Here is a 25,000-nt window from a genome sequence, read left to right as displayed (position 1 = left end):
AATGTTTATGACACATAACCTGTTGCACCAAAAAGTAGAGTTCAAAATGATGTTAGAATGACGTTAGACCATGGTTAGACAGAGCAAGATTTCGTTGCATTACTTGCGACAGCACAAAATGGGAGAGCAAACGCAGTGAGAGAAAAGGGAAAAAACAAACAAACAAACAAACAAACAAACAAGACGTTTCCATTTGGTGGTAACTTCACGCGTTCTGAAAAAAACTAAAGGCAAGCTACTTCGATCCAAGACAGCCACGAATTCCAACTTTCCCCTGCGCTCCAATCCCAATTTTACCCGGAATTGTTTTTCCTCCTCCCGAAGCCCCTCCGACAACGCTCCAACTACCACCCGAACTTCCGTAAGACCCTTGAACACCAGCGCCAACCAGACCCTTTGGAGTGGGAAGTCCGGCGGATGCGCCCCCAGAAACGCTCCAGCTGCCTCGACCCTCGCACGGCGGTGGCTTGGTCAGCTCGTATTCGCCGCTAATTTTCCCACCCGCACTGCCGTACAGCCATCCTTTGCTCGCACCCGCTTCTCCAAACACACTCAACTTGGAACGCGACGGCTTCTTTTGCGCATCGAAGCCAACGTCCCAACCGATGCCGTACCCTTTTTCGACGCAAATCGACGCCCGACCATTCTCATAGCAGAACTCCGCACCGCCGCCAATTATGGCATAGAACGATCCACCGATGCACCAAAGGCCTAGAGGATCGAGAAAATTGACAGGATCATTGAAAACGTACTGATACAAATTCGGCTGATTCGCCGTGAAGAGACTGGGATCGCGGGCCGTCCATCGACCTGTTTCCGCGTCGTAATCGCGATAGGCGAAGTGAACGAGATTGGCGACCGAATCCTGTAACCCGCCGGCGAAGCCAAGAACGGCGTCAACAGCCGAATTCGTGTCGCTTAAGACAACGCCGTACGTCGTGTAAGACAGCCGTTTGACGATCGTTCCCGACGAGTCGATCACCGCCCACGGCGTGCCTACCTGATCGGCTGCGACGTAGTATCGCTGAGCGTCGCGATCAAAGGCGATCAGATGACCAGTCAAATCATAGTGCAAGGAAATAAGCTCATTCGTTTCCGTTACAACGTGTGTAACGCGGTGCTGATTTGACATATCGCCGTACAGGTACTTCGTAACATTGCCTGCTGACGTCTCCACGACGCGTCGATTGAGCCCGTCGTAGACGTACGATCCAATCACCACCTGTCCAGTGCGAAGATCAACGATCGACGTTAGTTCTCCCTGTGAACTGTAGCTGTAGCTTAAGTCTCGCTTACGCGTTAAAAATCCGTCCTCGTCGACGTCATAATGATTGTTGCCGCTGAAACCGGTAAGCTGATCGACATCGTTGTAAGTTGCCGAATGAGACGCTTGATCGACGGTCCACGAAACTCTATTGCCGTTTGCATCGTAGCGATAACGCTCCGTTGTCTTACCGTCTTTTAGAACGCCGACCAATTGCCCGTCAACGTCGTATTCATACTCGTACTTCGTTGAGTCGCCGACACCAAACGACAACGACTTCGAACGAATACGAAGGTGCTTGCCGTATTCAAGCTTCATACTATAAACTGACTTCCCTCTCACTGTCACGGTACGCTCTTTTATTTTGCCATAACCGTCAAACGTAGTTTTGTATCGCAATCGAGAGTCGGTGAGCGACTGCACGCCCGGTTGGCTGTAGTCGACAACGATGTCGCCAAAACGAGTAACTCTATTGGCTTTGTCGTACTGGTAAGCGAGTGTAGACGGCTTGCCATTCTCTATCGTCAGCGTTCGCGACGACAAGCGAACCAAAGAATCGTACGCGTACGAAAACGAAGCGGAAAGGTCTTCGTCACTGTCGCTCGCCATACTGACTGATTGACGAGTCACCAAGCTGCCGTCGTACTGAAACGATATCGTAGCCGTTCCGGGAGCGACGAGAGGTTGCAGAATTTGGTCCGAATCGTCTGCCATGTCCGACTGAATTCCATGTTGTCCTGTGCGATGACGATGGATCGTCGATACTCGATCTGTTCTGTCGTTGTAGGAGTAGTCGACGACAAAATTGTCAAATGACGACTCTGCTATTCGACCGCCAAAATCCATCCGCTGCCGAACGACTCGCTTGCCACTGGGATAGCGCTCAAGAATCAGATCGCCGGCAGCGTCGTAAACGTTAGCGTACGACGAGTTCTGATTAGGAGCAGCATAAGCGGCTGTCGTTTGCCCAAGGGCAACGGTTGATATTAGGCGATGAACCGATCCGCTAGGCATCGTTATAGTTTCCAACTCGTCAAAATAGTCGTAGGTGAAAGTGTAGTTTCTCCCGCTCGCTAGTCTCATAGTTCTCGGCTAAGGGACTATTACTTAGAACCGAGTCTTTGCTTTTTCGGTACACTACCTTTTCCTCTCTCTGTTCGTAGAGAAAGGTAGCCACTCTATTGCCTTCTAGAACCTCCTCAACGACTCGACCATTCAGGTCGTATAAGTACTGTCAAGGAAAAGAAGTAGCCTAAAACTAAACTTACGTGGCAGGCACAAAAGAAAGGATATGTATTTAAATTCCCGCGTTGAATTTCCCTGACTCTGTGAGCTGACGAGACCGTTCTGATTGTAAGCTGTCTTCGTCGGGAAAAGACCAGACGCTGTCGTCACCGACTCAACTACTTGATCAAATTTGTTAAATATTGATTTTTTTTCTCTACAAATCAAGTGCTTTGACCACCCAAAAGCATGCTATCCCAGAATTTACTCACATGTTGGCCTTTAGAAACTTGACAGTTCTTGTCCTTGTTGATCTAACGTACTCAACTTGAACAAGGTCAGATCCCGACACCTGGAAACAAAATACGGGCAGTTTGGGTCACAAAAAAAGTCACATAAATTGAATCTCACCGACATCGTATGACCAAATCTGGTCACGGAGAGCGGATCGCCCTTTCTCGCTAAATCTCCGTAGTGACTAGAAAGTATTTCTTTAGTAAGGCCTGACGGAAGCCTTGAAGTCACATTCGCCACGACTTGTAACTGTGTGCCCCATATCGGATGAGACGCTGTCGCTACAACAGTCTTCGAGCCGTCCTCGTACAAAACAAACTGCGATCCGTCTCTTAGGTCTTTGGAAACGGTCTTCGCTCCACTCGACTCGGTAACAATCTGGCGGGCCTCCGACCCAATGTTCTCCAATTCAACGCTGTATCCACGTCCCGTTTCGGATCGGACGTCTACTCGACTGTCACTGGCCTTCGAGACAAGCGTCGTGCCGCCGTCCGGCTGCCTGTCTCGAATCAGTCGACCAAATTGATCATATTGGTAAGTGTGCACCAAATTTCGCGGATCCGTAGTTGATGCCAACAACCCCTCAAAGCCGTGATACGAGAAGCGAACAGCCGCTCCGGTAGGATCAACGATTCGACTCAGATAGCCGTCCCTATTCATTTCAAGCGTCGTCCTATAGCCGTAGTTCGAGTCGAGTGCTAGAGCGTGACCGTCTGGCGCACGCTGAATAAGAAGAGAGTTATTGTAAGCGTCGCGAATTGCTGTCAGCAGTCCTTGACGGCCTTGCGGCGTGTCAAAGTCCTCGTACTCAAACGTTTGTATGACTTCACCAGATGAGGCAAGAGCCGTGGAGACATGACGACCCGTGAAGTCAAACACAAAGGCAAGTCGGCCGTCGTCCGACGGAATCACGTAGTGACCGCGTGTCGATGATGAAGGAAGCGAAATACGTGCCATCCTCACGCGAACATTTCCCTGATCAGCGACGTAGAGTTCGCCTCCGTTGGGTGATAAAGCGACAGCCGACGGATAGGAGATCTTTCCCGAAATCGCCGGCTGGTCGTCGCCGGCAAAGCACGAGCAATATCGGCAATCGCAATCAGAGTCAACTCCAGTAATGAGATTAACAAAACCGTCCTGATCGAGTAGTAAAACGCGATTGATGCGACGATCGTCTGTCTCTGTAAAGTACACCGAACCGTCGCGCCAAACGGCTAAACCTTGAAGTCTGTTAAAATCAATCGACGCAGCGCGACGAGGAGCGAATTGATTATTTCTTTCGCCGTCGTCGTCATTTAATTTTAATTCCAACTCAGGAGAAACGTGGGGAGCGGCGCCGGCAACGAGTCGAACTCGGCCTTCGCGTGCGACGTGATAGACGTTGTTGCCGTCCACAAAGAAGACGGACTCGTCGTCGCGTTGCACTACAACGTCCGTCGGCCAGTCAAAGTAAGCGCGATCAAGTTCGATGTCGTCGTTTCCTATTTCGTCCATCGTGCAACCGGGCGGCGAGCAGCCGCGCGGCAGACGAGAGCCGGCAAACGTACTTATTACGCCATCAACTCCTACCTGACGTATCACCTGCGCAGAAACGAAGAAAGCATGCCTCTCTCAAGTGCACGAGGCGCAAAACTTGCTTACCTTTCCATCGGCGAAGTAGACATCGCTTCGAGATCCAACTGAAATTCCTTTTGGAGTCGAAAGACGAGCGTTGACGGCGAGGCCGTCATCGCCGCAATTCTCGTCCCACCCGTGACATTTTTCTCCCGTTCCAGCAAACACAGTAGCCCCTTTTTCGCAAGTCAATAATAATTACAAGAATGCATCACAAAGAATAGTGCACCTGGAATTTTGTCAATATCGTCTAATGTAATAGGAGACTGGCCAGGCAACAACAGAGACGCTTTTAGTCTGTAGATTTGTCTTGTTTTTGCGTAAGAGATGAAGAGGTCGCCGTCCACCGGACTGATTGCAATGTAATAAGAAAAATCGGGCGGCGACATACTAAAATAGAAAAACAAGTGCATTTATTAATTAATTATATGCCTTGGCTTGAGTATATCTCAACCTGAGATCAACAACCGTCGTCATGTTTCCTCCGGGATGAACTTTTCTAATCAACTCATAGTCCCCGATAAACACACTGCCGTCAGCACCAACAGCAATGCAAACAGGCGAACGCAAAGAAGACGTAGCTGTTCAGAGAGACAAGTGAAGCAGAAGTACGTAAGTAACAATGCTGATCAATACCGGGAAGAGATGACGAACGACATTCGACACAATCCGTCGGCCTTTTGACGCCGTCTCCTGCCAGTGTTTCAATAACCTAAACGAAAAAAATAAACCGAAAAAATACGTATTCGTAATTATCTCCCTCGAACCTGCGACCTGTCCCTGAACTGTGTTCTTTTGCCGTCTCCCTTATGCAAAACGCCTGATGCGGTATCGTAAGCGTGATGAGCGCTGATAGACCAGCCACCCAAGCCAGCGACATCAACGGTACCAAACGCGTTGCCAATGACGGAAGACCGCTTCTCCCAAAAGACAGCTGACTCGCTTTGACGACTCACTGGCGTTGAAATGGATGCTTGTGAGAGGCGATTAAAACTTGATCGAAAATTCGCCGACACAGGATAATAGACCAGTCCGTATTCGTAGCCAATGCTAACTAATTAAAAGAAATAAGACGAACAGCGGCGAGCTAGTTCAACTTACTAAATGCTGTCACTTGACCAACAACTGTTCGTCCGTAGCTATCTTTCCTGTCCCACACGAACTGATGCTGTAGATTGGGTGACGGCGAAAACTTCTCCTCAAACGTTTTCCCTCTTATTACAACGCGGAGATGTACGGTTTTGAGCGAGGCCGGTATGGTGGCAGCCGTCAGAGGTATGCTGAGAACAGGCTTGTAGCCAAGAACTCGGTCGCTGAAGTAAAAGAGACTCATTGACGTTCCCGCAATGCTGAGCTCCTCTCCAAGCGTTTGAGTTTGCGGAATGATAATCGAACCCTACAGAACCATACTGAAAAAAAACATTAGCCCATTAAGAACACGTACGTACCTTGGACTGGCAGGGATCCTTCGGATCCTTTGGTGGACTAGGATTCTTTATAGGATTCTTTGGAGAGCACTGAAACGGCGAGCAACCGTCTCTCGGAGGTCCGTACGGCCAATTGCAATCCCACGGCGTAAAATGACGAATTGGAACGCGCCAAAGACTTTGATTGGCAGCGTATCGCAATCCAAGTTGCAGCAACTCTTTCTCGAGGACTCCAAGCGTTTCTAGTTCCTTCAAAAGAAAAGCTACTGATAAACTTCTAGCAACCAATGTCTATAGCTGCTTGCCTGTGACGTTGCTGGTAATCCGTTCCCTGAAACATCCAATACGGCAATCGGTTTTCCATCCGCTGATGTAGTAACGTTGAGGACCATGACGACGCGTCCATTCTCGGAGGCCACCCATTCGCCCAGCGTTCGGTTATAGTAGCCAATAGGCACGGCACTTCCGACAGGAAACCCGAGATAATTTTCCACGTAATAGGCGAGAGTCTGATTAAAGACGACCTCCGTCGATCCGTTCACCGACGCCTGATCCAAACTCATTTCCACAGCGTAGGTGTAGCCGGAATAAGGCGGCAACTCGGCTGGCATAGCATCGCGTCCGCCACTGCCGACAGTGTATTCCGTGACCCGAATCACGGGCTTTGCCACGGTCTGGAAATGAAGCAAAGGAATAGTAAAGACACTTCTGTCAAGGTACGATATTTTACCATATTGTCTGCCGTCTCATTCTTGGACACAATCGTAGCCTGGGTGTTGGGAGGAAACATGAGTACGCCCTGCCGAGATCCTGACTCGTCTTCAACGCGACTGCCAGCCGCCACTTTGACGTCGTCATCTCCACTCTCTAAATCGATCTCTGTTGCCTAAAATTCGTATCAGTATTTCAAACGATATATGGAAGAAACAAAGACAGACACAACATAACGTAACCTTGCTGTCGAGGGGAATAAGGGCGACGTCGTCGGCTCTCACGTAATCGTTGACTGGCACGGCAATTGATCTCTGGGAACCGATAAAGTCGTTCTTGTTGAACGTCACCGTCAGGGAACCGCCGCCGTTTACGGCAATGTCGTAGAAGCCGTCTGATCGAGTCAACGTTTGACCGTAAGCTGGTTCGTTCAGGATAGCGACAGTGACGCCACTCAGTGGAGTCGTGTCACGAGTAGTCACTCTTCCTTTGACGACGCCAACTCGCCTTGAAGAACATCGAATGACTACGGGAGAAAACGGTCGGTAACGCAACCTACGCTTCGTCAATCTGAGCAACGTCGACGTTCCATTGCAGACCGAAATCAAACAGAAATCGGATAGTTTCGTAAAACGAAACAGACGCATTGAACGTTTCGTTGGCTACCAGATCAACGGGATCCGGTACTGCCATGCAGGCCACGTCGTTGATGCATGCTGACGAGTTGCAGCAGTCGGGGTCTGTGCAATCAGTCAGGAAATCTAAGGCGGTGCCGTGAGCAAAAGCGATCTAGTTTACGTCAAATACGTCAAACCGGCATCGTTGTCCAATCCGTCGTCGCAAACGCTTTCAATCCCTGAATGCATGCACGTTCGTTATACTGCATATTGCAATGTGTATACAGAATAGAGTGACCTATGTTGCAACTGTCGCCTCTGAAGCCTGGTAGGCAGGCACAGTGCCACTCCCCTTCGTCGTTCTTTGTACACGATCCATTCTGATGGCAGTTGCTTGGACATGCGTCTAAAGGCAAAGCAATGAGCTCGGAGAAGGGAAAGAATGTGAACGGCAACCTATCCGACAATTTTTCCCCTTCCACCCTTTGTCGCAAATACACGTTCCGTTGTTGCATACGCCGTGTAAGTCGCATTCTACAGCGCACGCAACTACACAAAAAGAAACGAAGTGAACTCCAAGGCGAGAGCGAGCGTTCCCTCACGAATGTCACAAGCAAGTCCACTCCACTGAGGATGGCAGCTGCAACTTCCGTTAACACAGTTCCCCTTTCCATTGCAATCGTCAACACAGAGTGCTAGAACAGATAGAAAGATTACCGAGAGAACAGCTTAAGACAGGCGCATTTTACCGACACTACAACCAGCTCCCGTAAACATAGCGTCGCAAATACAAAGCCCCAAGTCGTCGTTGCAGGCACCGCGATTCGAACAGTTGTAGAGACATGATTTTCTTTCTAAAAAACAACTTCTTTGTAAAGGCTTTCAGTCATTGAAGAAACTCTTACCTATCTCACAACCATCGCCCTTCCACTTGCCATCACAATCGCACGTGCCGTCAACGCATTGACCGTGCCCACTGCAATCAGCAGGTATGCAATCAACTAGAAAACCAACGTTGTAAAAAGAAACAAATCATAATCCTACGAGTCTACTTTTGCTGCAGTCAGCGCCTTTCCATCCCTCATCACAGACGCATGCGCCATTTTCGCACTTTCCGTTATTGCCGCAGCCGGACAAACTGCAACCAACTAAAAAAGAGAATAAACAACCATTGCCAAAAAGGTCATTTAGGCACATTTTGAGCAATCAGCCCCATTCCATGGCGGTAAACAGACACAAGTCCCATTGAAGCAGACACCGTTGTCGGAACAATCTCCTGGGCATGGCAACGGCGGTGAAGACGTTACGAACCGAAGCACTGCCTCTACAGTGCTTTGACCTCCGTTGAACAGAGAAAAGTACCACAACCCGGAGGTGAGAACTTCAGAAATTTGAAATGTTTGAAGTTCTCCCCTCCTCCTTTGACTAACAAAAACGAGCAAAGTAGCGTACGAGAAACTACCGTATTCGCATTGTATTCCCACCTTGACACAAGGAGTCGGGTGAAGTCGTAGCGAGTGTGCGTTGGAAGAGAAAATCTTCGGCCGTAAACAGCCAAATCCAATTCACTTCGAGACCTCACTTGAATTTCGATCATCATTGACACTGTCTGCTCTAGTCGACTCTCCATAGACGTCATGACGAGGGGAACAATAGACACGTTAAAGAATTGACCGTCTGCAGTCACGTTTCTAATTGGCGGAGGAGTGGTGGCTGCAAGAGAAAACTCTGTAGTTGCCTGAATATGAGCAGTTGACCGCGTAGTTCCGGGCACAGATGTAGTAGACGGTTCAGTTCGATGTGTAGTTGCTGTGCCTGGACTCTCGGTAGTGGTTTGGCTGTCTGCTGCACTCGTAGGTACTTTTGACGAAGCTTTCGTGCCCGCGGTCGAGCTGACAGGAATTTTTGGGACCGACGTCTCTAAAACAGCAAGTCGATCATTACGCGCATGAAATTATAACCTCGGCCCACGAATCTTCGGATGGAGGAAACGCTCGCGGCTACGGAATTGTTTACGGCACGTTTCCACACAAGATTACTGGGCTTCTCTTTAGTTTCCAAACCTGGACCTGAAGTGGGATATTCGCTAGCTATCGGGGTCGGCTGCTGACGGCCACTCGTTGTGGGAGGCACTTGAACCGACGACTTCACTAGAGTGAACCACGAGAGGTGCATCATATAGAGGACGAAACGGTTAGGAACGTTTACCTGCTAAGAAGATGACGGCTGCTAGAAGTCCAGTGGCGATGATAAACGCTACAGCAGCGACGATTTTCCATCTCCTTGACGGGCTTTTGCCTTTGCTGCCTTTTGCAGCGAAGGCGTCTTCCCGCGCGTCATCTGCAATACTTTCCGATCTGCGAATGACTTTCATCTCCATGGCCCGTTTGACGGATCAGACGTAGAAACGCCCTTCAATATGTAAAGGGTTGAACTCTCTGAGAGCGTCACATGATCCTTAATTAATGAATTTACCCGCCCATCTACAGGGAATAAAAAATTTTAGCTGCACGTCCTTTCTAAATGGAAACGCTTAGTAAAACAGGAAAGTTACTTAGGGTTCAGCCATTAGGAAATAAAAGAAGTCCTTATGAGCCTTCACACGGAACCTCCCACTTGCCGTCCCTCCTGCGCTTTTCCCGAAGGAGGTGGGTTCTGAGAACCCTCGTGCGCTTTTCCCGAAGAAGGTGGGTTCTGAGAAGTTCTCAGAACCCACCTTCTTCGGGAAAAGCGCACCAGTGAGAAGTACGTGCTGCTTTATGTGTGCGATCGATCTAACGAGCAACCCTCGTTCGGGAAGAGCTCAGGATATCGAGGAGCCGCGCCGTAGTAGGAAGCACACACAGCTAGCCAGGACGACCAGCGTAAACGCGATCACGCGACGGGGGAGTTCTTTATCTCTAGGGGCGTTGCGACGACCGTTAGAAAACCGAACCTTACATGAGAAGTAGCGTTTAACTGACATCTTCGCGTGAGGTCGCCGCTTCGCAGTATTTCGGTGAAAAACAGAAGGAGCTGCTTTACAGTTCTAGAGAACCACGCCCTATTTAGAGACAACTGCGCAAGCTCCTATAGCTATATTGGGCGTTCACCCGGCGTTGCACTGATTGCAGCGTGACAGTGAAGCTGCGAATATGCGTGAACAACTCGTTCTCGGAGTTTGCCTACTCCTAACAGTTTGTGTAACTGTTTCACGCGCCGCCACAATCGAATGGATAGCCGATGGCACGGCCGAGAGCGATTGGCACGATACCGGAAAATGGAGCATCGGGCGCGTACCCGATGCGTTAGACGACGTCGTCATCAACGATCCCGGCAACTACACGATCGTTGTCAGTTCAGCGGACGTGGCTGTTGCTAGTCTACGCGTGGCTGACGGTGCAGAAAATTTTGTCATTTCTCTGGAACTGCGTCGCCGTTTTACAGTCGCCGGACCTTGCACAATCGGAGGAGCATTAAAAATTCACGGTGGAGAGCTTCGCTTGCAGAGTGACGTCCACGTCGGTGGCGACGCTGAGTTCGGCGGGCGTCTCACGGGAATCGGTAGCAAAAGAAAGGTCTTCGTTCAGAGAGCTGTTGCAACGCGCTCCACTTTCTATCTGAGCAATGTCGAATTGACAGTCAGCAATCAGTTCAGTGTCATTTCGAGCCCAGCGCAGAATGTTGAACTTGAACTCGGCGCCTCGATTGTTGTCGCGAGTGGAGCGACGGCAACCATGACAAGCGCATCGACTGTAAAAGGTAAAGACGGCACGTTTGTTAGAAACGAAGGCACGTTCGAGTGTCGAGGATCCGGCGACTGCTACGTGGCGACGAATTTCATTAACGACGGAAATCTCAACGTCTTATCGCGCGCTCAGCTTCGTCTCGACTCGTCAAGGAACGCCGGAGGAGTTTACGTCGATCGTTATTCCCGTCTCACTTTGGAGTCAGGGACTCATTCCTATCTTCCAGAAGCTATTATTCAAATTGACGGAACGTTAGAGACTGCATCCGGTGCGACGTCTCAAATAGCCGCTCAATCATTTGCCATCACGAGAGTTCTCAGCAACGGCGGGGTTTTGACGTTCAATTTCTCCGCCGACGGCGTTGTAGAAAGCATTAATAGCATCGAAGTGACAAAAGGAACGGTTCAACTGGAGAACACAGATTCAAGCGCAACTTCTTTATCAACAGACGTTCTTTCGATAGACGGAGATGGAATCATTTTGACATCAGTCGACGTCAAGACAAAATCCCTTTTGATGATGTCGAGTTCAACGTATGCGAGCCACTCCGGTCAGATGATTGTCTCTGCTTCAGTTGTCGTGACTGATCGCTGGGTGTGGGGTGCTGGCACGGTCGATGGGCCGGGAACGATTGATGTAAAGGGTTCCGTCGACATTTTACAACCCACCGGTTATTCGTCTGCGTATCCTTCGTCTGTCTATCTTTTCGTTTCGACGGCAGTCATCAACAATGCGGCTCTCTTCCGCAAGCCGTCGAATTTAGTCTTCGGCGACAACACGCGCCTAACCATCACTGAGAGCGGCGTCGTGACATTTGCTGCTGTCGACTGCTCCATCACAGGAGGAGCAGGTCACTCTATATTAGACAATTGGGGGCTTATACAGACTTCAATGTATTACACGGGAATGACTAGCATATCCGTAGACCAATTTAACAACTACGGCCGAGTAGATGTGCTGTCTGACATCACGTCAACTTTGCAGATTTACAGTTCCGTAATCTTGGAAGGTAGTTTCGCAATTTCAAGCGAAAACAGATTGACACTCAATGGAAACGTGCGGGGAAATCGCCAGAGTCGTATAGTGGGCAACGGAACAATTGAGCTACGGGCACAGCAAGCCCAGCTTTATAATGTTCTTGTGCCCCGACTTGAAGTCGGCTCTGGAACAGTTCACATTGCCTCAAGTGAAAATTTATTAACATTGACAAATCTCACGGTTTCCGCGGGTGCTTGCACGCTTGATTCTGACTTGTCCGTAGAGGTCCAATCACTCAAAGTCAGCGGGGGCACGCTGAACGCCGACGGCAAGGTGAGCGCTGAAAGCGTACAAATGACGTCAGGAACGTTGAAAGCAGCACTTATGACCGTGAAGAAAGAATTCAGCTGGACTGGTGGCATTGTGAGTGGTGCTCAGATTGCAGCAGACACGCTAAACGTCTACACCCAAGAAATTAAATCGCTGGAGAACGTTCATCTTGTCGTGCAAAGCTTCGCTCGAGTTCAAGGTTACAACGTGCACATCCAATTTTCCCAAGCCGCTATTCTTGAACTGTCAGCGGGGGCAAGGGCAAGTATAATCGGCGATGTGACCTTCTCGTCTCCTCGTGAACTGTCAACGGCGTTCATCAGTCATGGTGACATAAACATCATGGCGGAAAGTTTTGTCGTTGAATCGTCTCTTCACATGTACGGATCAATGACTCTGCTAAACAGCGATCTCTCTCTGAAAGGAGCGTCAACGTTAGATGGCGACGTCATCGTTAGTCTCAACAGTTCCCTTACAGTTGGCGCTTCTCTTGTCATGTCCAAGTCATCTCGACTGTTTGGAAAAGGACAGCTCCAGCTATCCCACTCCCGCTCCTCCTTTGCTATTCAACTATTCAATATTGCTACGGAAACTGTCCGCGTCACTTCAGGCACATCAACAATCAGCACCGGCGGCAATGTGACTTTGATCGACATCTCCGGCGGAAGACTCGAAATGGATGACACCAACGAAGCTGATCCGGTTTATATTCATCGAGTTAATGTCAGTGGCACAGGTTCCTTTGTATCGCAAAGAAGCGTCTACGTTGAAGAATTAACTGTGTCCGATAGCGGGGAGTTTGAAGCAACCAATGGCGGAACTATCGCCGATCATCTCCAGTGGATCAGCGGCTGGATTAAAGGAGACGTCTTTGGTCAGGTAACGAACGTCGAATAGGTTGCCAAAAAACAATACCTTGTTCTGTTGTGTTGTAGACAACGTTGAAAGTTGCTGGAAGACTGAGGATTGTCGACAGCGGCACGAAAAGCATGAAGTACGTCAATCTTGCTATCGCAAATGAAGCAACGTGGCGTGGATATGGGAAAATTGTCCAATACGACGGATCCTCAATCACAGTTCTACCCGGTGCCAGCTTCACTGTTGACTCGTCATCGTCCGTGGAGCAAAACGAAGGACTTTCGTTTATTATCAACAAAGGCACTCTGACAATTGAAAGCAGCCAAGCATTCTCTGTGTACGGAATTCTCGAGAACTACGGCGATTTTGTGGTTCAGAAATATGGCAGTCTTCGACTGTATGGACATAGTCGATTCCATACTGGCTCCCTTTCACTCCAAGAAAGCAGCATTCTGCAGATAAGTAGTAGTAGTAGCAGTAGCAGGCACGTTATTTCTTCCTACTGCACGGTGTCCTCCAGCAACACCAGCACGCTGGACTTGAACAGTGGTTTTTTGACAATAGACGTTCTGACTCTGCGAGGAAATCTACGTCTCAACTCTCGCATCGTTATCCACTCAATCGAAAAGAATTTAGTCACGGAAAGTCTCTCGTTGAGCAGCGGAAGTGAGTTGACGCTTTTCTCAGAGACGAAGAGTCCATTGCAAATTCGACAGCTCTCCCTGTCCGGGGTCTCTCATTTGAAACTTGACGCTCCTCTGCACGTTAATAACTTGACGTTCATTGACGGAACGATTAGTGGAACAGGAGACATCACTGCAAATGAAGTCCTGTGGAAAGAAGGCTCGATATATGGCAGTAGAAGCAGACTTGACGTAAGTCGTTCCTTTGACCTCGTGGAAGACAACCACAAGCTGGTCGTCTCTCGGCAACTCCGAATTTCCGGTACGAGTAGATGGTCAGGTGGCTCTCTGACTCTCAGTCAAGGAGCGAACATGATCGTCACGCCGGAAGCTAAAATCTTCGTTGAGTCTGACGTGGATGTTAGCACGGATACAGGAGCGTCTGTGACAAATTACGGCTACATTCAGCATACTTCCCTCGGTCAGCTTCCCGGCTACCTCACACTGAATGCAAAAATAGAAAATCGCGGCACGCTTAAAGCACTCGGTGCCAGTGGCCTGAACTTGAGAGGCTCTGTAACATCATGGGGAGACATCGAACTAGCCAGCAGCAACAGCACGCTTAAAATTACTTCCGGAAGTCATGTTCTTAAAGACACAGCCAAACTGTGGTGTTCCGGAGTGATAAATGTCCAATCTGGCCAGCTCGATATCCAAACTGATAACGTCGAAATATCTTCGTTACAAGTAACAAAGGGAACAGTTGTTCTTTCCCCGCCACCTAACGCGACGTCGGTGATATTTTTACGCCAACTGCTCTTATCAGATTCGTCTAGTGTTGTCTCTAGCTCTTCGACGTCAGAGGTGAAAATCGACTCACTTTCGCTAACGTCTGGTACTGCGAACTTCGGCGGCAAGACAAATATCACTTACGCCAATGTAACAAACGGGCTTGTTTCATCTCTCACGAGCGGCAGCACGACCGTAGCCGACGGCGTATGGTACGGAGGAAAAGTTTCTGGGCAAGGAGAACTTGTCGTCGAGTCGTTCGTTGCTTTAATGCCATCAAGCGACTTTGTCGTCGATCCAGGAACAACCGTATTCGTGTCTAACAATGCCTACATAGATGGAACCATTCGACTGAGTTCCAACGCAAAATTTGTAATTGGTCAGAACGCGACTGCGGTCCTTGCGGATCGAGGAGCTACATTCGAGCGGCACTATATATACTATAGATACTATATATACTATAGATACTATAGATACTATGGCGCGCGCTACGACACAAGTCTAATCGTCAACTACGGAACGACAAAAATTGCGAAAACATTCTCGCTGAAAACACCGTTTCGCAACGAGGGCCTTTTCATTGTCGAGTCCGACACGGTGACGGCACACGGCGACGTGATGACAGCGGGAAAAATAGAAATCCCTCTCGGCACCGAGTTGAAGCTGTCTGGGAACTTTCGATCTTTTCCTGATTCAGTCATTTCGGGGCAAGGTCGTCTATCTTTTTCGGGCACGGCAACAGTATCGTCTCGCGCACTCAATGTCAGTCACGTTGTCGTATCAGGAGGCACCCTCAATCTCGATCTGTCCCATTCAACGTTTATTACGACGATAGAAATATTCGATGGGCTGCTCGTTGTTCCTCTTTACTCCGACGTTCTTCGTGTGGGACAGCTAAAAATTTTCGGCGGAAAAATCGAATCGTACGTTCCTGTGATAGTCAGTAATCAGCTTTACATGGTCTCCGGTGAATTTCTAGCTAGAGACAAAGTAGACGTTCTCGACGATTTTCTGTATTGCGGGGGGCTTATTTCCGGAGGCGGTCACGTTGACAGATATCCGTTTCGTGTAGAAAATTTCAACGTAGCGAGTAACTTGAATCCGTCTGGCAGCTACGTCATAAGCGGCAAAAGACTCTTGGTAAAGAAGCGTGGCCAGTGGACGGGAAAAGTGGGGAGCAAGCTGGAGCTTTCACGCCTTTCGGTTCTGGAGATTGCATCTGAAGCCGTGTTCAACATTTCTCAATCGGTTGACTCCTCAGTAGTTGGTAACGGGAACATAGAGAACAGAGGATCATTGTTTATCAGCACAATCGCTTCCAGCCCGATTAATTCTCTTAAGATTTCATCGTTAAACAACTTTGGCCAGCTCCTTGTCAACAACGATTCAAAAGCATCAGTCACCGGAACCATCCTGTGCCCCATGAATGGATCTATCAGCATTGCTCATTCAGCGGAATTGCAAATCGCTGGAGTGGCCTACTTTTCTTGCTCCGTAACAGGAAGAGGCGCGGTGCCCGTTACCAGCGGTGGAACACTTGAAATCGACGAAATCGGGACAGAACTGTTTGACGTGAAGGCTTTAACAATTCAATCAGGGTCAACAGTCAAAATGAAAGGAAACTTTTCTTGTGAAGAGCTGACGATAACTGATGGAACGCTTCAAGGTGTGGAGACCGGTCGTACAAACGTTACCATTAGGAAAGAGGTAACTTTTTTCGGCGGCAGTATGATTAAAGTCAGCGTGCGTTCAATGGGAAAGACAAGCTTGGAAAAATCATCCACGATTCGGAGTTCTTCCTTGTCCCTTTACGGTAATTCGGCAATTGAGGGAATGCACCCGAATACAGCCCTGCTTCTTGCCGAAGGGTCGACGCTCAGAATTCGTCAAGGAGGCAATTTAACTCTTCGACACTACGTTTCATTCTCAAAAGATTCTTCTTCTTCGCCAATCATTATCAATGATGGGATAATTGAAACCGTTGGGCTATCGACAAAAGCAGTGCTTGATGTCCCGATTTTGAACAATGGAAAAATTAAGGCAAAAGCTCGACTAAACATTTTGAAGTTTCAGCAGGTAGACGGTGAGTCGAAGGGTACCTTTTCCGTTGTAGGCAAAGAGTCGCAGCTTCAGATAGTGGGCAGCAGCAGAAGTCAAATCAGCGCGGAAGAGTTCTGTGACACGTGCGAACTTTATGTTTCAAATGGAGAAGTCGAGCTGAACACCGACAGCCGCAGTGTGCTCACCAACGTCCGAATTAGCAGCGCCTCTCTCTCGATTTCCGGTCAAAACAACGTCACAATCGCTTCTCTGCTGCTAGTACAGTCGTCTAGCGTTCGCCTTCAGCCAGAACTTCGCATTCATCGCCTCACAGTCGACGGGTCGTCGACTGTCCGAGGCAATTCCTCTTACGTAAACACGCTGATATTCCGCAGCGGAACGTTTGGGTCGTCTTCCGATCAGCTTGCTTCCGTCGTTGTCTTCAATTTAGAAATTTCAACAGACTCGTCAAAGCAGCTCGTAAACTGCGAAATGATCGTAGTAAAGGCGGCGACATTTCACTTTGGCACCTTAGACGTGAAGAAGCAGTCGAGACTGACAATTGCTTCCTCTGCTGTAGCCACGTTCCAATCGACTTACGTTCAAATCAACGGAGGCAATCCGGCTTCGGCAAGCGACGGAGAGCTGGTGAATAACGGTCTAGTTCGCATCGAAATGGTTCCGCGGAAGTTGGCCATCGTCAACATTTACTTTAGCAATTTCGGAACGGTCGAAGTGAAGACGGGCGACCTCGAACTAAGAGGCAGCAGTGAAAACAGAGGCACTTTGATAGTCAACGATGGTAGCGGCCTTATGTACACCAGTAATCAGCACAGCAGCAGCGCCGAATCAACTTTAAACATCCAGGGAGCGGTTGAAGTCAAAACGGCAACAGTTCAATGGAACAGCACATCAGCGGTTCTGAAAGCAATTTCAGTTCAGTCGGGAGGCAGCATTGTCATACGAAGTTCGTTTTGCATTGAACACGTAAACGTCTCTGGCGGAACGGTAAAACTTGCAACCGCGTTGGCCATAAACGTTTTAGAGTTGAGCGACGGCACGCTCGAATGCTCTGAAGCAGTCGCCGTCAACGGTTTCGCTCGATGGACGGGAGGCTCGTTCACTTTCTCGGGGCTCGGTGAGCTCAGTTTCAACGGCAACACCAGAATTTCATCAGGTCTGTCACACTCAAAGCTAACGGTTGCAGGTATGTATTTCTTCAGTTTCCCTTTCACGCGTATGAGTCAAAAGGCTTTCCTTCCTGCAGACGACACCTGTTCTCACGGAAATTGCGTTGCCTGCCTTCAGGATAGCAAGTGCGTATGGTTTTCTGATGGCGGTACTTGTGTAACAAAAACCGCATACCATAAAACTTCAGGACGATCTTGTCAGACGTGGACTTTGACCGCCGCTCAGTGCTCCTCAGGTTGGCAAAACGACTTCAGGCTAAACTCTTTTTGACTTTTGTTCTTTCTCTTTTTCTTTCCGACTGTAGAGACTGTATGCAACGTTTTCTCGTTAGAAAAATCTTGCAATAATCAGTCCAAGTGTCACTGGTGCGCATCTGCCGATTCGTGCATCAAAACAACGGACGCTTGTCCCGGGAGAGTTCAGAGCGGCATATACACGTATTGGAAAAGTAGAGGCGACGGCCTGTGGAGAGATAGTCAGTCGTGGAGTGCGGGACGCGTTCCTACTGCAAGCAGTCACGTTGTGATTAGTATTCCTAGACGACTCGTGGTTACGACTTCATACTGGGTGAAGGTCCAATCGTTGACTGTGGGTGGAATATTAAACGCAAACCATCAACCGGAGCTCACCATCCGTCATGGAGTAACCACAGTTAATTTGACGGTTTTTCAAGGAGCTGTTATTGCTGTACACAACACTTTGACATGGACAGGCGAAGCAGTCATATATGGAACGATTCTTTGGGCCGGGTCGTGGTTGACCGGAGGTGGGCGTCTGAATGTCTACGGGTCGTTCGTTCTCGAAGGTTCAACAGTGAAAACACTTGACGCCGACGTTCGTTTACACGGAAAGGCGTATCATTCTCAAGGAAGAGTCGATTTTCGTTCAAACAAGATCTTTCACGTACTTTCTAACGCATCCTTGTCGTCTTACGCAAAAGAAAACTTTGGACAAGCGGGATCGCAAATTGTTAACGAGGGCACACTTTGCATAGCATCGAGAGTATTGTCCCTTTCCATAGCATCTCAGCTCAAACACACGGGCCTGATGACTATTGAAAGTGATACAAATTTGCTGCTGACGTCGGCTGTCATCAACGGCACAGTAGAGATAAGGAGAGGCGGCCTTCTTACTAGTACCGAAGCAGTTTTCGGCTCGAATGCAAATGTTTCGGGTCTTGGTGGATTATCCTTTACAAGCCGCGTAACAGTTGAGAGCGGAGCGAAGCTTGATGTACCTGAAGTCAAGAATTCAGCTACCCTCACTCTAACCGCCTCTATGACGTTCAAAAAACTCACTTTAACAGACGGTTCGGTTTTTTTGCGGGGTAACGTCAACGTGACGGATCTCATGCACTGGATTAACGGAGAAATCTCCGGTGCGTCTCCTAATTCGCAATGGAACGTGCTGGGCCCACTTAATTTGCGACCGTCGGAGTATTCGTCGCGGGAAAAGAAGCGACTGTCGTTTATCAATTTTGTGTCTTTCGGCGGTTCAACGATCGAGGCTGGCGACGGCAATCGATATCGCTACTTGACTCTCAGAATGACAGGGGCGTCGCGATTTATACTGACATCCGGCTCGTATTTTGACGTCGCGTCCGTATCAAGATTCGAAATCGACGTTCCTCTGGTGAACGAAGGATTTCTTGCATTTTCTGGCGGAGACGTTTTCCTGGACGGAGGCATAACCAACAGAAAAGAGTGCTTGATTCGCTCGACTGCGGCACTATTTTTTCGAGCTGGATCAAACTTTTTTGACTCGACATCACGTTTAACCGCACACGGTACGCTCCGGATTGACCAAACCAGCTCCAAGGTTGTCATCAACGGCGCATTAACCGTCCCGATAAACAGCATCTTAGTCAGCAGAGGAGAATTGACCTTGAACACAACAGGACAGGTGAAGTCGCTAACAGCTTCCAACTGTGCTATCACGACGCATCGTAATATCCGATTCGATTTCTTGAGTGTCGGCTATTATGCAACTCTAACATCCGTGGGCAGACTTTCTGCGAGCTATGTTCGTGTCAACGAATGGAGCTCAGCAATTCGTCTTTCGAACCAAACTCACGACGTCGACATTCTTTCGTTCGGAAGTCGCGGCTGCGATGTACACGGAATTTCGGGAGAGCCGACGATGCGGGTGAACAAGTATTTCTACGTTGACTATGCTGACGTCTCATCCGTCCAAATCGTTCTTGGAAACGAAATGTTTCTCCACGGCACGAGTTGGAAGTATTTCACTAAGGGGGCAAAACTTGTCGTACCGAAAGCGACGCGGGTAGAAGTGACGACCATTTCCAAACCTACTCTAGACGGCAGTGGTGGACAAATTGTCAATGACGGAACGCTCGCCTTTCGAACCCTTAAGGAATCGCTGACGGCAAGTACTGGACACTACCTCAATATTCATTTCGTCAACAACGGTAACTGCAGCTTCGATGGCAGAGCTTGGATTGCCAAAGGATCTGAGTCTAGTGGAGGAATTGAGGTCTTGAACGGCTCTCGCCTTCATCTGTCCGGTAAGCACACGTGGCGAGGAAAGATTTGGTCCGAGGCTGACAGCGCTATCTCTCTCCTTTCGTCGAGGATCAATTCGCTTGAAATCGCTGGAAGTAGTGCTGCTATTATCAATGAATTAGAAATTCCATATTATGCGTCGGTTGATGTTAACATCAGGCCTTCGTTACTCTCGCTTGGAGTCGTGTACTTAAACGGAACCCTCAAATGCTTTCAGAACTGTACAATAGAAAAGTCATTGATATGGAAATCTGGTAGTTTGCAGACTTCCAGTGAAAAGACAACAATAACATTACTAAGGAACTCAACCCTCCGAGCGGTAGGAGGTTCAAACAAATACATAAGCGGTGGCTCGGTAATCGTTCAGGGAACCGCCATATTTGACACCCGATACGGTCTCGTCGTTTCTGGTCGTATCGTTGTTGAGGGAGATGCAGACATGTACCAGTTGCCGACTATCTCTTCGTCGGGAGCATTAATCAACCGCGGTCGCGTAACCGTTCATCACGGGTGCACCGTTGAAGTCAGCACTATCTTTGAGAATCTCAACGAACTGAATGTCCAAGGCGTCGTTCGCCTTTACCGCGGAGGCGGCCGGAGCTCGGGTAGAATACACATCCCTCTGGAATCCGGAAAATTTATCAGCGCTGTTGACAAATTTGAGTTAGCCAACACGTCCATAATTAGCGGACGCGGAACATTTGAAGTTGAAACAGGAACGACGCTCGTCTTCGCGGTCTTGTCCACGTCCAGGGGCTTTTTTGGCACCGTTCGGGTGTCCGGAGGAACGTTGCGTATATCGTCAACATATCTGAACTTAACTCGGGTTGAGATCCTATCACAGCTCTTTCTTACGGTCAATAATAACAGCCACATCGAAAAAGTCCTTCACACGTCGGGAACGTTTACGGCTACTTCCGGAAGTCCTCTGACAATTGGCGTATTGGAGTTATCAGGGCGCTGGACGACCATGACGGGTGACAAAGACGTTCAAGTGACGACTTTCATATGGGGAACTAGCGCCAGTGTGAAGGGAAAGCGAACAATCACCATCACCGATTACTTGCTCGTTCAAGGCAGTTACCAGTTGCTTGACAGTGTCCATCTTGTCATAGCAAAATCAGCTCTTATCGGAGGAAGTAGCAACTTCAACATGTACAATGGCGCAGTAATCGACATTGCGCCCTACGCCAATGCAAGAGTTCTGACGTCGCGAACGTTCCGCAATCAAGGAGGAAGCAAGATCCTAGTCGACGGTGAACTGCTTTGTGGCGGAGAACTCGCCGTTGTTGATATCTACGCCGATCTGACAAACAACGGTAATCTGAGAGTTGAAAAGGGAACGTTGAGACTATCTGGCACCAGTGTTCACAACGGAACGTTTGACGCAGCCCCCGGTACCACTGTACAGCTCAGTGGTACAACAACTTTCGCTCCAATGTCCAACGTATCTCTCGCTCATTCAAGCGTTTTATCAACCTCCACAATTAACCTTGACACCGCCACGCAAAACACGACTTTTAATTTTTTGTCTGTAAGTTCCGGAGTATTCCGGGTTAATGCTCTAATGGGATTGCTTGTCCGAAAGGAAGTGAGAATTACAACTGGAGCCGTTCAACTGAAGTCTCCACTTAGAGCACCTCGTCTCTACATATATAGGGGCGACGTGGTTCAAACCGGTGACGACGGTCATATTGACGTTGACGAGCTCCACTCTGTCGGGGGAAAAATTAAAGGTCGCAGTAGAGCCTTGCCGTGGTTTGTCGTCCATCGTCTTGCTCGACTTAAGAAAGCCGACTACACGCGGTATTGGGGTTACAACCACTATTATACTTATCAATCGACGATGATAGAAGAGGGAACGGTCGTGTTTAAAGAACGAGCCACACTGACTGGAGCGTCTGCTTCCTTGTCGTTGCAAAGAGCAACGCTTGTCAATGACGGTACTTTTGTTCTCGACTCAACGGGAACGACGGTTTCCAGTACGAACGGTAGGTTCGTAAACAACGGTACTTTTGTTGTAGACGTCGGCGGTGGCAAAGCGTCATTCAATCCGGATTTTGACAACAACGGCGGATGGATTGCTGTTAAAAGCGGCGAACTCAAGCTGTATCGCTCGTCGCACCACAACGGCGGCGGCTTACAGCTCGAACCTGAAACGTCTATTCAATTCAGTGGTGGTGATCACACTTTTAACGACAGTGCCGTCATACGCTGCGACGTCGACAGCATCGTTTACGTGACATCGGGTCTTCTCGGCATCTACGCCAATTCTTCAAACATCACCTTCTCGCAGCTCGTCGTGAGTGGCGGCGACGTTATCATACACGAAACGGTTTCCTTGCGTCCATTCTCTTTTCTAAGCGTCTCTTACGGCGTCGTTCGTTTCAACGCAACTACTCGAATTCGGAAAGCGACGCTTTCCGGTGGAACGGTAATTTTTCCTCAACGATTTCAAATTGACGAACTCCTCATGCAGCGGTCGTTGTCATGGCGGTCGTCGTCAACAATCAAAGGCGGTCGGCCCAAGGCGCGAGCACTTCTCACTGTCAGCCAATTCTTTTGCAGCAGCGGTTACATCAATGCGGAAACGGCGACACCCGGACGGTACTTTTTCATCAACGTAACAGACGCTCTAACGGTTGCTTCAATACGTTCGAAGTGCGTACTCCGGCAAGCCGATCTCATTAGTCACACGCAAGCCGTTATCTCGTCCTCGCCGCCGTCATCGTCTTACTGGTCCTACTCCGGGAACTCATGGGGTCTCTATCTCGAAGAGGATGCCCGTCTCGTCAATAGTCGTCACGGCACGACAACTCTAACAATGGGAAAAATTGGCGGCACTTCAACTCTGCTCAACTACGGACGACTCGTCGTCGAAACGAGCGGTTCGCTCGAATTGTTCACCTTAGACGCTCAACTCGTCAACACGGGCGGTCAAGTGTCCGTCAACGTCGGCCGGTTACAACTGAATCGCGGCGGTCTGTGCAACGGCACAGGCGGTCGCGTGTACGTCGCTGAAGGAACGCGACTTGGCATCGGCGGCAACACGTTCCAATGTCTACCTGAAATCATTGTTGGACGAGGGTCCATACAAATCCACGGGGGCGGCATTCTCCAATTGACGTCGCCGAGTCCGATCGTTCTGCCGCTGACGGTGTGGTGGGGCGGCACGATCGTTGTCGCTCGCAACGTCGTCGGTGCGACGTTCGTTGCCAAGGTAACAATCGATGGCGGTACGTTGCAAGTCGACGGGATGGCCAACGTGACGAGCGACCTGTCGCTCATACGCGGATCGATGACCGGATCGGGAATCGTAGTCATAGCGGAAACCGGTAGAATGACCAAGGAGATTAACTCATTTAGCCAATCAGTTAGCATAGCTAACCAAGTGCAGAATTTTGGCGATTTTCTCCTCAAGGAGTCCGTTGAAGTCTTGTCAAGCGGCCGCCTGCGAAACGAGAAAACCGGAAGAGTAACGATCGTCGGCGAAGGACAAATCGTCGGCTCCGGTATCGTCGAAAATCTCGGCCTCATCACGTGTCAAACGCACGAAAACGCTTCGTGTAAAGTGGCGACAAGCTTTCGAAATTATAACCTTCTTCAAATCGAGTCGGGACAGATGGACTTGGGGTCATGGCCGTGGCTTGTCGACGGTTCTACTATCAACGGTCCCGGTCAAATAGCAACAGCCTCCTCCAATCTTCGCATCGGCGGTCACGTGAACGTTGATTGGACCGTGACGTCGAGCATCGCCATCGACGGGCCGCTTTTCTCCACGAGAACGTGCACGTGGACGGGGGGCTATCTCTCGTCGTTATCGTCAGGCGCTTGCACCGCCTACAATCCGCGATCGAGCCGCGTATTGACGCCACTTGAATGCAAAGACGATTTCTTTGTCAATGAAGGTCTTCTTGTAATTGACGGATCAAGCACAAAGCAGATCAATAGCGATTTGACTCTGATTAATCGAGGGGTTGTCAAGTGGAAAGCTGGCACGCTGTCGGTCGCCGGATCGCTGCTCGTTGACGCTAATGGCACAATGACCGCCGTCGCCGACGATTTCAACACGGCATTGGAATTTAGCGGTAGTGGTCACGTGACCAACAAAGGACTCCTGTCTGTCGTGAAGTCCGCGATGTCGATTTTAGTCGATCTTCAAAATACGGGAACTGTGTCATTGGATGACGCGACTGTGACAATTAGCAAAACGATGACGAATCGGGGACTGCTTGTAGGCTTCGGTACAATCTTGGGCACTTTTGTCAACGCTGGAATGTTACAATCGTTTGGCGCTCGACCACTCGCTCTGGGCAGCGGATCGTCCTTCAGGCAGACTTCTGAAGGAACTCTTACGGTGACCGTAACCGAAAGCGATGGTCGCATTGTAAGCTCCATACTCGATTGTACGCAAGCCAAGAGTGTTTCGCTCGCCGGCAATGTACACGTTATGTGGAACGCCACAAACGCTCTGCTTCCGGGAGAAGAAGGTCCCCGTATTTTGACTTTCGGTTCTGGCGTGGCTGCGGGAACCTTTGACGCGGTAACGGTAGATGGAGGAGGCGGAATAGTCCTCTCACTAGCCTACAAGTCGACGTCGGTAGTTCTGAAGCGAAATTAGGCGAAAACAAGAAAAAATGAGGCTTTTTTCTTTCTGTCAGTGAGTCTTACTCTGTGTACGCTTTGTTTGATTGTAGAAAATCGTCGCTGAAGCGCTCCTTCGGTATAGCATTCGCTTCTTTCGCCATAGATGCTTTCGCTGCCATGTGCTCTTTCTGGTCGCCCGGATT

General features: G+C 49.3%; 2 protein-coding genes across 2 annotated transcripts; one reads left to right on the top strand and one right to left on the bottom strand.

Annotated features, from left to right (window-relative positions):
• Positions 1–67: 67 nt before the first annotated feature.
• LOC136196155 (teneurin-3-like) lies at positions 68–10,180 on the bottom strand. The gene is made up of 28 exons (XM_065985655.1): positions 10,092–10,180; positions 9,360–9,634; positions 9,215–9,301; positions 8,636–9,071; positions 8,347–8,576; positions 8,204–8,299; positions 8,057–8,152; positions 7,901–8,005; positions 7,754–7,846; positions 7,608–7,700; positions 7,450–7,557; positions 7,349–7,390; positions 7,094–7,295; positions 6,777–7,041; positions 6,554–6,709; positions 6,129–6,497; positions 5,845–6,072; positions 5,498–5,792; positions 5,164–5,450; positions 5,033–5,108; positions 4,851–4,977; positions 4,626–4,786; positions 4,424–4,572; positions 2,900–4,363; positions 2,761–2,840; positions 2,562–2,705; positions 2,406–2,490; positions 68–2,356 (listed from the first exon to the last, which is right to left on the bottom strand). The coding sequence occupies exons 2-28, from the start codon at positions 9,529–9,531 to the stop codon at positions 236–238; spliced, it is 7,767 nt and encodes a 2,588-aa protein (XP_065841727.1). The 5' UTR covers positions 9,532–9,634; positions 10,092–10,180; the 3' UTR covers positions 68–235.
• LOC136196153 (adhesin BmaC autotransporter-like) lies at positions 9,926–24,936 on the top strand. Its single transcript, XM_065985652.1, has 4 exons — positions 9,926–13,066; positions 13,123–17,704; positions 17,765–17,923; positions 17,993–24,936. Exons 1-4 carry the CDS (start codon positions 10,286–10,288, stop codon positions 24,829–24,831), a joined length of 14,361 nt encoding a protein of 4,786 aa, XP_065841724.1. The 5' UTR covers positions 9,926–10,285; the 3' UTR covers positions 24,832–24,936.
• Positions 24,937–25,000: the final 64 nt, after the last annotated feature.

This window comes from Oscarella lobularis, chromosome 15 (assembly GCF_947507565.1).
Source record: "Oscarella lobularis chromosome 15, ooOscLobu1.1, whole genome shotgun sequence".
NCBI classification, from domain to species: domain Eukaryota; kingdom Metazoa; phylum Porifera; class Homoscleromorpha; order Homosclerophorida; family Oscarellidae; genus Oscarella; species Oscarella lobularis.
The sequence above is the reverse complement of the archived record's forward strand: the minus strand, read 5'-3'. Positions and strand labels throughout refer to the sequence as shown.

Excerpts from the sequence above, each read along its gene's own strand:
- LOC136196155 (XM_065985655.1), bottom strand. The coding sequence starts at position 9,531 with ATGGAGATGAAAGTCATTCGCAGATCGGAAAGTATTGCAGATGACGCG. Across the intron at positions 7,847-7,900 it reads GGGAGCTGGTTGTAGTGTCG|CACTCTGTGTTGACGATTGC; the intron begins GTAAAATGCGCC and ends TATCTGTTCTAG. Across the intron at positions 6,498-6,553 it reads ATGAGACGGCAGACAATATG|ACCGTGGCAAAGCCCGTGAT; the intron begins GTAAAATATCGT and ends CTTCATTTCCAG.
- LOC136196153 (XM_065985652.1), top strand. The coding sequence starts at position 10,286 with ATGCGTGAACAACTCGTTCTCGGAGTTTGCCTACTCCTAACAGTTTGT. Across the intron at positions 13,067-13,122 it reads AAGGAGACGTCTTTGGTCAG|ACAACGTTGAAAGTTGCTGG; the intron begins GTAACGAACGTC and ends GTTGTGTTGTAG. Across the intron at positions 17,924-17,992 it reads CGCCGCTCAGTGCTCCTCAG|AGACTGTATGCAACGTTTTC; the intron begins GTTGGCAAAACG and ends TTCCGACTGTAG.